The 12,763-nt window shown below is 44.2% G+C and overlaps 1 protein-coding gene across 1 annotated transcript in view; it reads left to right on the forward strand.

Moving 5' to 3' along the window:
- The first annotated feature begins 4,958 nt into the window (after nt 1-4,958).
- The window catches only part of FRMD4A (FERM domain containing 4A), a 306,388-nt gene continuing 298,583 nt past the window's right edge, over nt 4,959-12,763 (forward strand). Inside the window, exon 1 of the mRNA XM_007460894.1 lies at nt 4,959-5,117. Coding sequence (XP_007460956.1) covers nt 4,959-5,117 — 159 coding nt within the window. The remainder of the gene's footprint in view (nt 5,118-12,763) is intronic.

The raw sequence follows: 12,763 nt of genomic DNA on the forward strand, positions 1-12,763 counted from the left end.
TCAAAGGATAACATGATACAGGGGTCCCCAACCCCCGGGCCACAGACCACTACTGGTCCGCAGCCTGTTAGGAACCGGGTCGCACAGCAGGAGGGGAGCGGCCGTGGAGCAAGCGAAGCTTCATCTGCCGCCCCGCATCGCTCCCCATTGCTCCCATTACCGCCTGAACCGTCCCCCGCCTTCTGTGGAAAAATTTTCTTCCACGAAACTGGTCCCTGGTGCCAGAAAGTCTGGGGACTGCTGACATAACCCATCTAAGAGAATCTTTTAAAAAGTGCTATTTATGCCTCCCAGTAGCTGAATTTAACCTGACATAGAGTATGGGAGTTCTCCAGTCAATCTTATGGCTGACATTTTCTAAAATAGATGTCAGTAGATAATCAGTGAATAATTAAGATGGGTTAATTAGATTGCATTTCTGAACATATCTCTTTGGTTGCTCTAAATAGACTTCTCCGCATGTGTGCCATTCCCTGTCTTTGTGTATTTGCTAATTTTGTTCCTAATGATACTACGCCTTACTTCCAACTTAAGAGTTTTTCCAGGTTCTTCTCAAAGCAGTAATTATGTCTGAAAACATCCCTGGAGTCAAGCAAAGGCATTTATTGCTTTTTTAAAAATTCCTCTGTCTTTACAAAAACAGTGAGGAAAGTCTGGGAGCAGGGACGGAAAATCCAAAGGCATGGAGATGGAGGAGCTGGACCAAGGGTGGAGCAGCTGAGAGAGGGGGGCCCAGGTAGGGCCCTGCCAAGCCTCCCCGCCGCTCCCCGTGCCCTACGAGGCCCCACCCACCTCTCCTGCCTTTGACCTGGGCACGAACTCCTGGCTTCACCAGGCTTGCCTCTCCCCAGGGTTAGCACCTGATATAGAGCCCCCAGCCTCGGTTCCCTTCCCAAACGTGGAACCACAGAACCAGGACTTCAGTTCTCCCTGTGATGTCCCCCCGCCACCCAGGGCAAACGGTAGGCAAACAGGCAGCGACTGACCCAGTTCTGCCAACTAACTCAAGACTTAGACTCTTCACCCCAAACATTAGCAAAAAGGTTCATGAAAGGAGGGGAGACGCAGGGAGGATCTTGACAATGTCTCCTGGGCATCTCATGGTATTCTCCCTTTAGATAGCCAGCAGGTCACCGATTCATTGCTCCTTAGGTTTAGTGATCAACTGTCTAAATGGTAAATCACCTAGGAAACCCCAGTTTTCTATTATTTTGGGGGAAAGAATAAAGAAAATGATTTAAAAGAGTTGGGAGTCAGTAAGACAAATCCAGGTCGTTTGTTGGCCTGGTGAGCCCTGGTATCGTCTCCCAACACCATCGCAATATTCACATGGCCTGGACAGGTCGCTCTGATTTCCTTCTCTGCAACCTGAAGGTGCACACACAGAGACACATGTACACACAGATGCACACACAGACACACAGAGATACACACATCTGTATCTAATTGCTTGAGCATCATAAATCCCTTTAAAAGCACAGGGCATCACAGTCAATGGGAACAGTGCTGTCTGCATGCACAGCCTCAGATGCCATCGGGAAAGTTGCCCTGTGAAAGTCTGAATTAGTGACCGAAGGTCTAGGGCAGAAACAGACATGACTGAAGAGACGGGGCCAGCAAAACTGGGGAGCATCCTCCACATGCACTTGGGCATGACCCGTCCCTGTCACCTGTGCCTCCACGGGCTCAAAGACATCTGCTGACATGACCAGGCTCAGACTGCAGGCTCCAGAGCCGGTCTCCGCAGAGGGCATGCCTGTCCCCATGTGTGGTAAAGACCTCAGGGCAGTTTGAGTAGGTCTTGCTCTTCTCAGGAATTAATATGTTTATATTCAGGCATGTTTTAAAAAAAGCTTATTATGGCACATTTAGACTTCAAAGATTCCCAGACCATAAGCTAAATATATATTTAACTTTTTTAAAAAAAATTTTAAAGTCACATTATTTAATCATAGATTAAAGCAGTGGCTTTAAAATTATCCCTATCCATCCCATAATTACATGCTCTGGATAAGAGCCTGGTTCACAGCCAAAATCCCCAGAGGATGGAGAGTGTGAGCTTGGGGACATAGACAATGCTAACTATGATACAGCTTGCCTTTGTTTCTTCTTGAAAATACCAAGGCAGTTAGCTAATGTTAATGGAACAATCACTGTCCATATACTATTTGTTTTTTTAACTTACCTTTCTTCCTTTCTTTTTTTTGGCGGTACGCGGGCCTCTCAGTGTTGTGGCCTCTCCCGTTGCGGAGCACAGGCTCCGGACGCGCAGGCTCAGCGGCCATGGCTCACGGGCCCAGCCGCTCCGCGGCCTGTGGGATCTTCCCGGCCCGGGCCCCAAACCCACGTCCCCTGCATCAGCAGGCGGGCGCTCAACCACTGCGCCACCAGGGAAGCCCACCTTTCTTCCTTTCTTTTTTTTGCCGGTACGCGGGCCTCTCAGTGTTGTGGCCTCTCCCGTTGCGGAGCACAGGCTCCGGACGCGCAGGCTCAGCGGCCATGGCTCACGGGCCCAGCCGCTCCGCGGCATGTGGGATCTTCCCGGACCGGGCCACAAACCCACGTCCCCTGCATCAGCAGGCGGACGCTCAACCACTGCGCCACCAGGGAAGCCCACCTTTCTTCCTTTCTTTCTTTTTCTTTCTTTCTTTCTTCTTTACTAAAACTATCTCTGCTGATGTCTTTGTAGAAAGACAAGATTCCTTTGTAACCCCCGCTGCCTTTTATTATGGGGTGTATGAAAATAAAGGAATAATACACAGGAATGAAATCATGCAGTTTTACCCTGGAGCCATGACTCACGGGAAAATGATAAAACTCATCCAAGAAGAGTTTAAATGAAAATGGTCTTCACATATTCATTACATGAATGAATACATGGATCCACAGCAAAAGAAAAAAAAGGGATTCTAAGAAGGTGACTTAGAGACTAACACAAATTTGGAAATGATCTCAAGAAGTTTTATACTATCAGTGATAGATAATATCCTAGAATTACTTGATCATGGGAAACGCTCCAAAAAATTAAACTAGTGTACATGCCACACCCTGCGCTATCCACTTTAAGAATATCCCCTGATAGGGACTTCCCTGGTGGTCCAGTGGTTAAGACTTTGCCTTCCAATGGAGGGGGTGTGGGTTCGACCGCTGGTCGGGGAGCTAAGGTCCCACATGTGTCGTGGCCAAAAAAAGTCAAAACATAAAACAGAGGCGATATTGTAACAAATTCAATAAGGACTTTAAAAATGGTCCACATCAAAAAAATCTTTAAAAAAAGAAAAAAAGAATACCCCCTGACTTAACCCTCACAACAGCCCTGTGAGGTTGGTATGATTTCCATCACCATGGATAAAGAACTGCTAAATCGGAGAAGTTAATTTGTCTGACCTCACGCAGTAAGTGGTAGGGCCGAATTCAAACTGTTATGTCTGACGTCAGGACATTCTAGAAGGTAGTGCCTTAGGAGTTCTGTGAGTTATGTTCTACTGGTTTCCTGATGACATTAAAGGTTTGAGTTGAAGAGACAAGATAATCAGTCAATCAATCAATATAAAGAATGTGCAGGGGCTTCGCTGGTGGCGCAGTGGTTGAGAGTCCGCCTGCCGATGCAGGGGTCACGGGTTCGTGCCCCGGTCCGGGAAGATCCCACATGCCGCGGAGCGGCTGGGCCCGGGAGCCATGGCCGCTGAGCCTGCGCGTCCGGTCAATCATACACAATCCCAACAGCATATAAAGAAATGTCTCGAAGTCTAAAAAAAATGACCTCAATAAAAAAAAAAAAAAAAAAAAGAATGTGCAGAAGACAAATATGCCTCAGTGACTGCCATGCACTCAAAATGATGTTGAGACTTAAACACGCCCTTCTCTTAACTGTACACGTTGCATTATGATGGAATCTTCTCCTGCCTCTTCCCTCCTCTTCTGACTTGGGCATCTCGTCTTTTGGTCTATAAGCTATTGAATTAGGAAGCAGATGCCCTTCTGAAACATGGTTTAAAATAATCATAGTAAATAAAATAATAATAACAATAATCAAAAATAATCAAAACTCAAAATAACTTGATTGACATCTCAAATAGCTGTACCTTGTTTAACTGGAGGTCCTTCCTTGGATTAAGGTCACCACAGGGCTTATCTAATAGGTGATAAAGTCACAGAGCATTTATAGAAAATGACCCTTCATGGGGAAAAGGAGATAGGCTACCTTTACCCCCTTTATCTGCTTTCCTCCAAAATCGAAGATTTGGATATTACATCTAATAGATAAGTTTTCTTACTGCCCTTTTCTTCCTAACCTAAACTTGGGAGGTTCCCAAAGTAAATGCCTGGCTTTTTACAAATTGCCCACAGAAATAGCAGTTTTTCCCAGTGTTGATTTAAAACAAAACAAAACAAAACAAACACCCAAACTGGCCTTTTGCCTTGCGGTGCAGAAACTCTGGTTCTCAAAGTTTTAAAGAGTTAAGAGACTAGATGGAATGCCTTGGGAATGTTGGCAGAGAGGCTGAAAATCCATCCCCTTTGTTTCTCACCCTGGATGGAATCCTGGAACCAGGAGCGCACAGTGATGACTCCGGGTTCACGTTCTTCTTTAAATTCTGTTCTGATCTGCGCCGAAAGTCAGCTGGGGGTCCACCGAGGTCCACCGAGTGCCTGTCCACAGTGGGGGAGGCTTATCTTTACCTAGTCCCTGGGGACTTCCCAGAGGCAGCGAGAAAACATTTTCATTTAAGAGCCATTTGCTCATCCTTGAAGGAAAACAGTCCCAGAAGATTAATGAGGGTGGTGGGGACGGAAGCTGGGGGTGAGGACGAAGGACCAGGAGAAGGCAGTTATTTGGGTTGCATTTTCCTGGCCTGATGACATCTCAGTGACATTTGAACTTGGCGTTAGGAAAAGAACACAGCCCTGCGTGTGGGTCCTGGGACCAGAGGGGCAGAGGCGGGGCCTGGGCTGGCATGGCTGCGGGGCCGCAGGGCTCCGAGGACCTGCTGAGTGGCTGGGACCGGCTGGTATGGGGCCTGACTTGCCGGGTGCTGAGGACGTGCCGAGGGGGGAACCTGCGGGTCCTGCAGCTGATGCGGAAACCATGGTGCATCTCCAGGGCTGTCTACCAGGTGGGACCTGATGCTCCTCTTCTGTTTCTTTGCAGCATGAGAAACCCATAGGGGATGGTGGGGAAGGGTCGTTAACTGTTGTCACTTGTGTATATGTCCAGTAAATAAAGGGAGGGGTTCGCTTCAGCTGGCATCTCCTAGGTGTCAGGCGCTGGGAGAGGTGTGTCGTAAGCAGGATCTAACTCAGTTTTCCAAACAACCTGATAAACTAGGCATTTATGGCACCTTTTGGAGATGAGGTTATTGAAAGTCAGGGAGGGACGTAAGTTGTTCAGAGTTACCCAGCTGGTAACTGACAGAGCCCTGTGATTTACACCCAAGTAAAATATGAGGTTGCCCTTTCCACAAGTTCATGCCCCTCTCACAAGAGATGCTGTTTTCTCAAAGAGAGAGAGAGAGAGAGAGAGAGAGAGAGAGTGTGTGTGTGTGTGTGTGTGTGTGTGGCCCATCCTCACCTCCCTCCCCTTTGGTGGCTCCCCTAGTCACATATCCCCACACAAAATGTGAGAAAGAGGAAAAGTTTTCTGCAGGAGGGTGGCCCTTCTGAATCAGTTGGCTGGGGATGCAGAGCTCTTAAAAAGGGAGAGACAAGAGAGTCTGCTTTCCCATCCAGACTGGTGGCATGAAGCCAGGTCCCTGCCGGCCACAGGCGTTTCAGTCCTGACAGCCCAGCCGAGCCTGAAGAGAAGGAGCCAGACTTACCGAGGGGGGTGAAGGCAGAGGAGCAAAGGAGTAACTGTGCCCCTGCCTGGTTCTTGAAGGAAGGTGTCACTAGCTCTTCCTTCATTGATGCTTTCTTATAATGCAGTTTATTTCGCTGATTTAACTTGAGTGGCTTGGGTCCTCTCTCTTTGCTTCCAAAACTTCTTGAAAGCAAGCAGGCACAGCTGGCCTTTGTATTTTTAGACATCATTTGGCAGTGTAGAATCCCTTAATGAACCGTAATGGCTAAACAACCCAGGACAATGTAGGCACCCTTCCCCGCAAGCCCTCCTCATGGAATGTCCAGACTTGCATTGAAGGGACGGCTCCTTGGAAAACGCACCCAGGAGCCCTGAGTTGATTTTACAGAGGGGCAGAGTCCTCCCAGAGCCCCCATTCCTTCTTCTGCCCACGGGCAGGTGGGATGAAGACTTTTCAAGTGGCTTGCAGGAAGGGTTTGGTTTTTTTTTTTTCAGAATTCTTGTGTCTGAAGGGCTCATACCCATGGTTTTACTGTAAACAGCAGCTATGCCTGTAATAGGTCGTATATAAAAGAAACTTGAGAGGAGTCTTCTCAAATTTGACAACAATCTGGAAAGTCTACACAATGTTTCCCATGACGAATTGTGAATCTGAAAGACTTCTGGAAAAAAATCTCCCAGATGGGAGATTCAAGCAGTAACTAACATGGTTAGTTGGTCCTTTTTTTTTTTGAAACCTTGGTTTTAGAGTCAATTCTCCAACAGCTTGGTGTTTGGGGGTAATTCCTTAGTCCAGATGAGTCTTTCTTATTTGTTACTGGTTACGAATGACTTTGGGGGTCCTGGCTTCTTACATCTGTCTCCCACTTTCTTTTTATCTCCTATTTGTCCTCTCATGTTTCATCAAGTTACATAAAAATCAAGATTCTAAATCAAGCGAGCAGGGTGGCCTAGCCCCCACCTCAGGTGGACTTTTTTAGGAACCTTCCTTCATGTTACAAGTGTGTTGAAGAGAACACTGAATTACTGGACACCAGGCCTGGAAAACATTTTCTTCCTGCTTCAACCTCAACTCGATGCATCAGACACTGAATAACAGTCGTGTGCCTGGCCCTTGGTAGGCAATTGGGACTCAAAGGCTAATCACACCTCATGCTTGTCCATGGTTTGTCTCTGGCCAAACTGCGCTGGTCAGCCAAGCCAGGGTGGCCAGAGGGCAGATGCCTATGACCCACACAGCCTGTCTGCAGCCAGCAGTTAATTCCCACAGGTGTGTCTGGAAAGCATTTGTCGAGGGGAAAGTCAGGACGGCAGGTCTAAACTAGTTCACTGACCTAAGAGGCCAGGTTGACGAGTTAGCTGTCTGCAGAGCTGGGCTAAGGGGCTTGGAAAAGGAAGGGAAGCTGAAAGCGAAAGGCAGCTGCACTGGGCCTGGGTGAACTGAAGGAGTCCCAGATGAGACTTACCGTCTCCTGGGCAGCTTAACCTGCTCCCAGACCTTTTACCTGCCAGACGGGTAGGTTTCCCACACCAAGCAATTCTGACACTAAGTGCCTGCAGTTAGCACAAGTTCAGGTTAAGGACTCAGGTTAAGGACTTCCCCCACACTTCAGACACCAACCAAGCAAGGTTGGTTACAAAATACCAGCCCGTCCTCAGGAGCTCACAGCCTCCTGGGGAAGAGTCAAGAAAACAAGTTGAGTTTTCAAGGGAGAAACAGAGAGAAACTAATTTTGCTCAGGGAAGACTTTTCAGAAAGTCTTTTATTCTCTCAGAGCCTTTGCTTTCTCAATTATAGAGTATAGCTTCATAGCAGTATAAGGGATAAATCAGGGCATATTTGTGAAAGTGTGCTGTAAATATAATACTAAAGTATATACAAATGGGAAACGTTATTGTTTTTATTGCAGTGTTGTTGCTGTACAATATTATATAAATTACAGGTGTATAATATAGTGATTCATAATTTTTAAAGGTTATACTCCATTTATAGTTATTATAAAATATTGGCTGTATTTCCTGTGTTGTACAATATATCCTTGAAGCTTATTTTATACCTGATAGTTTGTACCTGTTACTCCCCCACCCCTATATTGCCCCTCCCCCCTTCCTTCTCCCCACTGGTAACCATTTGGTTGTTCTCTATATCTGTGAGTCTGCTTCTTTTTTGTTATATTCAGTAGTTTGTTGTGTTTTTTAGATTCTACATATAAGTGATCATACAGTACTGGTCTTTCCCTGTCTGACTTATTTCACTTAGCATAATGCCCTTTAAGTCCATCCACATTGTTGCAAATGGCATTATTTCATTCTTTCTTTGGCTGAGTAGTAGTCCATTGTATGTATGTTCCACATCTTCTTTATCCATTCATCTGTTGATGGACACTTAGGTTGCTTCCACATCTTGGCAATTGTAAATAATGTTGCTATGAACATTGGGGTGCGTGTATCTTTTTGAATTAGTGTTTTGTTTTGTTTTGTTTTTTGGATATATACCGAGGAGTGGAATTGCTGGGTCATATGGTAATTCTATTTTTAGTTTTTTGAGAAACTTCCATGTTGTTTTCCACAGTGGCTGCACCAATTTACATTCCCACCAGCAGTGTACGAGGGTTCCCTTTTCTCTACATCTTCTCCAATGTTTGTTATTTGTGTTCTTTTTTGATGATAGTTGCTTCTAAATCTTGGCTATTGTAAACAGTGCTGCTATGAACATTGGGGTGCATTCTCTTTTCACATGAGCGTTTTCATTTTCTTCGGCTATATACCCAGGATTGGAACTGCTGGATCATATGGTAGTTCTATTTTTAGCTTTTTATTATTTTTTTTAATGTACTGTATTCTTACCGCTTTTTATCTTGGGAAAATTTCATCAAGAGTGCCTTTATTTACTAGTGGTAAGGTGATTAATGGCCATTTTTATGTATTTCGTTTAGGCAATTGTCTAAGGAAAAACTCTGTTTTCCTTTACTCTCATTCTGCTTTATACTCACAATGCTTCTGACACCAGATGGGTAGGTTTTCCACACCAAGCAATTCCAACACTAACTGCCTGTAGTTAGCACAAGTTCAGGTTAAGGGCTCAGGTTAAGGACTTCACCCACACTTCAGACACCAATCACAAGTCTCCAGTTTACCCACAACTTCTGGCTGACTTGGCTACAAATTGGAGGTTCCCACGATCCCCTCCTTGGATTTGATCATTTGCTAGAACAGCTCACAGAACCCAGGGAAACACGTTTATCAGTTTATTACATGATAAAGGAGATGAGAAAGGATACAGATGAATAGCCAGATGAAGAGGTTCAGAGAGCAAGGTCTGGGAAGGTCCTGAGTGCAGGAGCTTCTGTCCCTGTGGAATTGGCAGGCACCATTATCCCAGCACAGGGATATGTTCACCAACCCAGAAGCTTTTTGAACCCCGTATTTTTGGGATTTTTGTGGAAGCTCCATCACATAGGCATGATCAGTCATTAACTCAGTCTCCAGCACCTCTCCCCTTCCCAGAGGATGGGGGTGGGGCTGAAAGTTCCAAGTTTCTAATCATGGCTTGATCTTTCTGGTGACCAGTCCCCATTCTGAAGCCATCCAGGAGCCCAGCAAGAGTCACCTCATTAGAACAAAAGACATTCCTCTCATCCAGGAAATTCTAAGGCATTTAGGAGCTCTGTGTCGGGAACCAGAGTCAAAGACCAAATAGTAGAACCAAAGATGCCCCTAGTGCTCTTAGGAAATTATAAGAGTTTGAGGAGCTCTGTGCCAGAAACGGGGGACAGAGAACCATATATATTTTTTTCTATTATTTCATAGCAGTGTTTTCATGGTTTACAGTTTCTCCATTGGCTGAAGTGATGGCTGTCAGTCCCTGGCTGGACTTTTGATTCAATTGGGGAGCTTTTAAAGCAACCCTTGCCCAGGTCTGACTCCTAGGGATTCTGATTTAATTGACCTGGTGCCTACATATGTATGTTTCTAAAGCTTTCTAGGTGTTTCTATTGTGCAGTCCAGCTGGAGAGCCTCTGAGCTGAAGGAGGCTTATTCCACTGTCAGATAGTAAGCAGATGCTTACAAAAACCCCAAGAGGCCGCATCTGAGTCACTGTGGGGGCCACTTTAAAATATATATATGTATATATATTTTTTAACATCTTTATTGGAGTATAATTGCTTTACAATGGTGTGTTAGTTTCTGCTGTATAACAAAGTGAATCAGCCATACGTATACATATATCCCCATTTCTCCTCCCTCTTGCGTCTCCCTCCCACCCTCCCTATCCCACCCCTCTAGGTGGTCACAAAGCGCCGAGCTGATCTCCCTGTGCTATGCAGCTGCTTCTCACTAGCTATCAATTTTACATTTGGTAGTGTATATATGTCCATGCCACTCTCTCACTTCATCCCAGCTTCCCCTTCCCCTTCCCCGTGTCCTCAAGTCCATTCTCTACATCTGCGTCTTTATTCCTGTCCTGCCCCTAGGTTCTTCAGAACCATTTTTTTTTTTTTAGATTCCATATATATATATGTGTTAGCATACGGTATTTGTCTTTCTCTTTCTGACTTACTTCATGCGATTCATGAGATTAGTAGGAAGCGCTAATAGAGGGCAAAAGGGATTATGTGACATCTAAGAATGAGGGTCACGAATAATGGTTTGACGAGGTTATCATGAGGATTAACTCAGTTCCAAAGAAACCCATGGCTTGGCACATAAGAAGCACTCAGTAAGTGTTAGTGGCTTTTATTATTACAAGAATAAACGTGATCACCCATGGTCGAAACTGTGAAAAGGGTATGATTTGACCCTTAGTGCAGCAATGGCTTTCTCTAGAGCAGGGCTCAAGTGTGGCTCTGGAGGGAAACCTTCTTCATTTCCAGATCCCCATCCCAGTCTCAAAACAATGGCTGTAGCTCTGCTGGAGCATGTCAGGCAACGCAGGTCTCTTCTCTGCAGGGACTTTTGTCTTCCCGAAGTGACTCTTCCTCAGGACTTCTTTCTCACAAGGGTTAATCATGGAGCCTGAATGTTATATAATTGGGGGTGAGGGTGTTTTAAAAGAAAAATAATAAAAAATTGTACAAACTTAGGTGTGGAAGGAAAATCACAACATGTTACAAACAGAAGAAAGGTGACAAATACCATAAGCATCATGAAATCCAAAATAGTAACAAATTTATTAATTAACTGCCTAATACACCTCTATTATACATTTTTTCCTACACACTTCGGCTGCCTACTCTTCCGTCTGTTTTTCACGAGGCAATGACTTTGTAATATTTTCTGTAGCGAGGGAAGAGAAGGAGAAGTTGGTCTTTCCTCTAACATGGCTGATCAAAATCTGTGTTTTTATTACTGTTAGTTGAGAAAGGTCTTGTTCAGATTCACAGCTTGTCTTTGGAAATATTGGGCACATTTGTAGGATTGTCAAATTTGGAAATCCTTCTCTCAAGTTTCTTCTATGCATGGTCTATTATCAAACATACTGTTTATAGTAAAACTACAATAAAAAGAGAGCTCTAAACAAAGGAATTCTGGAAAAATTCAGTTATGCTCTATTTCCTTTGATAAAGAAAAAATTACATGATGCTTTTACAATTGCCTTTTTATATTATATACACTCCTGACAGAGACAACACTTTCACTTTTGACTGGGGGTTATGAGAACCAAACTCTCTACTTATAATTTTGCTGGTCTGTTGAATGGAAGATTTTTCTGCAGACTAGGTTCTGGCTCCCTGCATTTATATATACATACTTTTTATTGAAATATAATTGATTTACAATGTTGTTTCTGGTGTACAGCAAAGTGATTCAGTTATACACATATATACAAATATATATTCTCTTTAATATTCTGTTATAGGTTATTACAATATACTGAGTATAGTTCCCTGTGCTATGCAGTAGGTCCTTATTGGTTACCTATTTTATATATAGTAGTGTGTATATTTCAATCCCAAACTCCTAATTTATCCCTACCCGCCTTCCCTTTTGGTAACCATAAATTTGTTTCCTATGTCTGTGAGTCTATTTCTGTTTTGTAAATAAGTTCATTAGTATCATATTTTTTAGAGTCCATGTATAAGCAATATCATGTGATATTTGTCTTTCTCTGTCTGGCTTCCTTCACTTAGTGTGATAATCTCTAGGTCCATCCATGCTGCTGCATATTGGCTCCTTGCATTATAAACCTGATTTCTCCTATGTGGAGGCCACACACTTCCATAGCCAGATGCTGTAAGATGTAGTAATATCTGGGTAAGACCCCGGGCCCTGTACCTTCATGGACAACAGAAGGTAAGTCAGCACTTAAGGGTGAGGAGTAAGGCTGGAAACCATTCCTTCAATGATATCATCCATTTCCATCTGTTCATAGATAGGTGGAAATGACTGTGAACTTCTAAACCTAGACTACATGTATCCCAACTCAACTTTCCCTGAGCTCAATTCCAAAAAATACCTGTGGCCATTCCAGCACTACGTGATCAAGATGGGAAGCTTAACAGAGGGTAGGTCAGTGCAGAAAGAGACAGTGGTCATAACTGACGGCAATTAAAATAGCTCCCTTAGGCAAATATGGCTACGTACACATATTACTAGGTATCATCCCAAAGACCTAGAAAAGACCCCAAGAAGTGACAGGCCCTGAAGTTTAAGCTTCATTCGCATCATGATGAATCCACCTTTGTACCCTACCACCCCACCCCTTATCACCAGTGTGAACTATGGGAAAATTAAGATAAATAAGACTAATAACCTGAATTATCGCTGTGCCATAAATTGCTTCTGGCCCCAAAGATGGAGACCACATATGTAAGGCATATGGAGCCTGTTTTAGATTATTTTTTTTTTCAATTGGATGTCATTCATTTTTTCAATTTTTTCATTTTTGGTCTATTTGTAGAAACAGTACCCTTCATGAGAGTTGTCAACTTGCTTTCTGTTTTTTATTTTCTGAAACCTGCT

Source organism: Lipotes vexillifer, unplaced genomic scaffold (genome assembly GCF_000442215.2).
Source record: "Lipotes vexillifer unplaced genomic scaffold, Lipotes_vexillifer_v1.1 scaffold534, whole genome shotgun sequence".
Classification (NCBI taxonomy): Eukaryota; Metazoa; Chordata; class Mammalia; order Artiodactyla; family Lipotidae; genus Lipotes; species Lipotes vexillifer.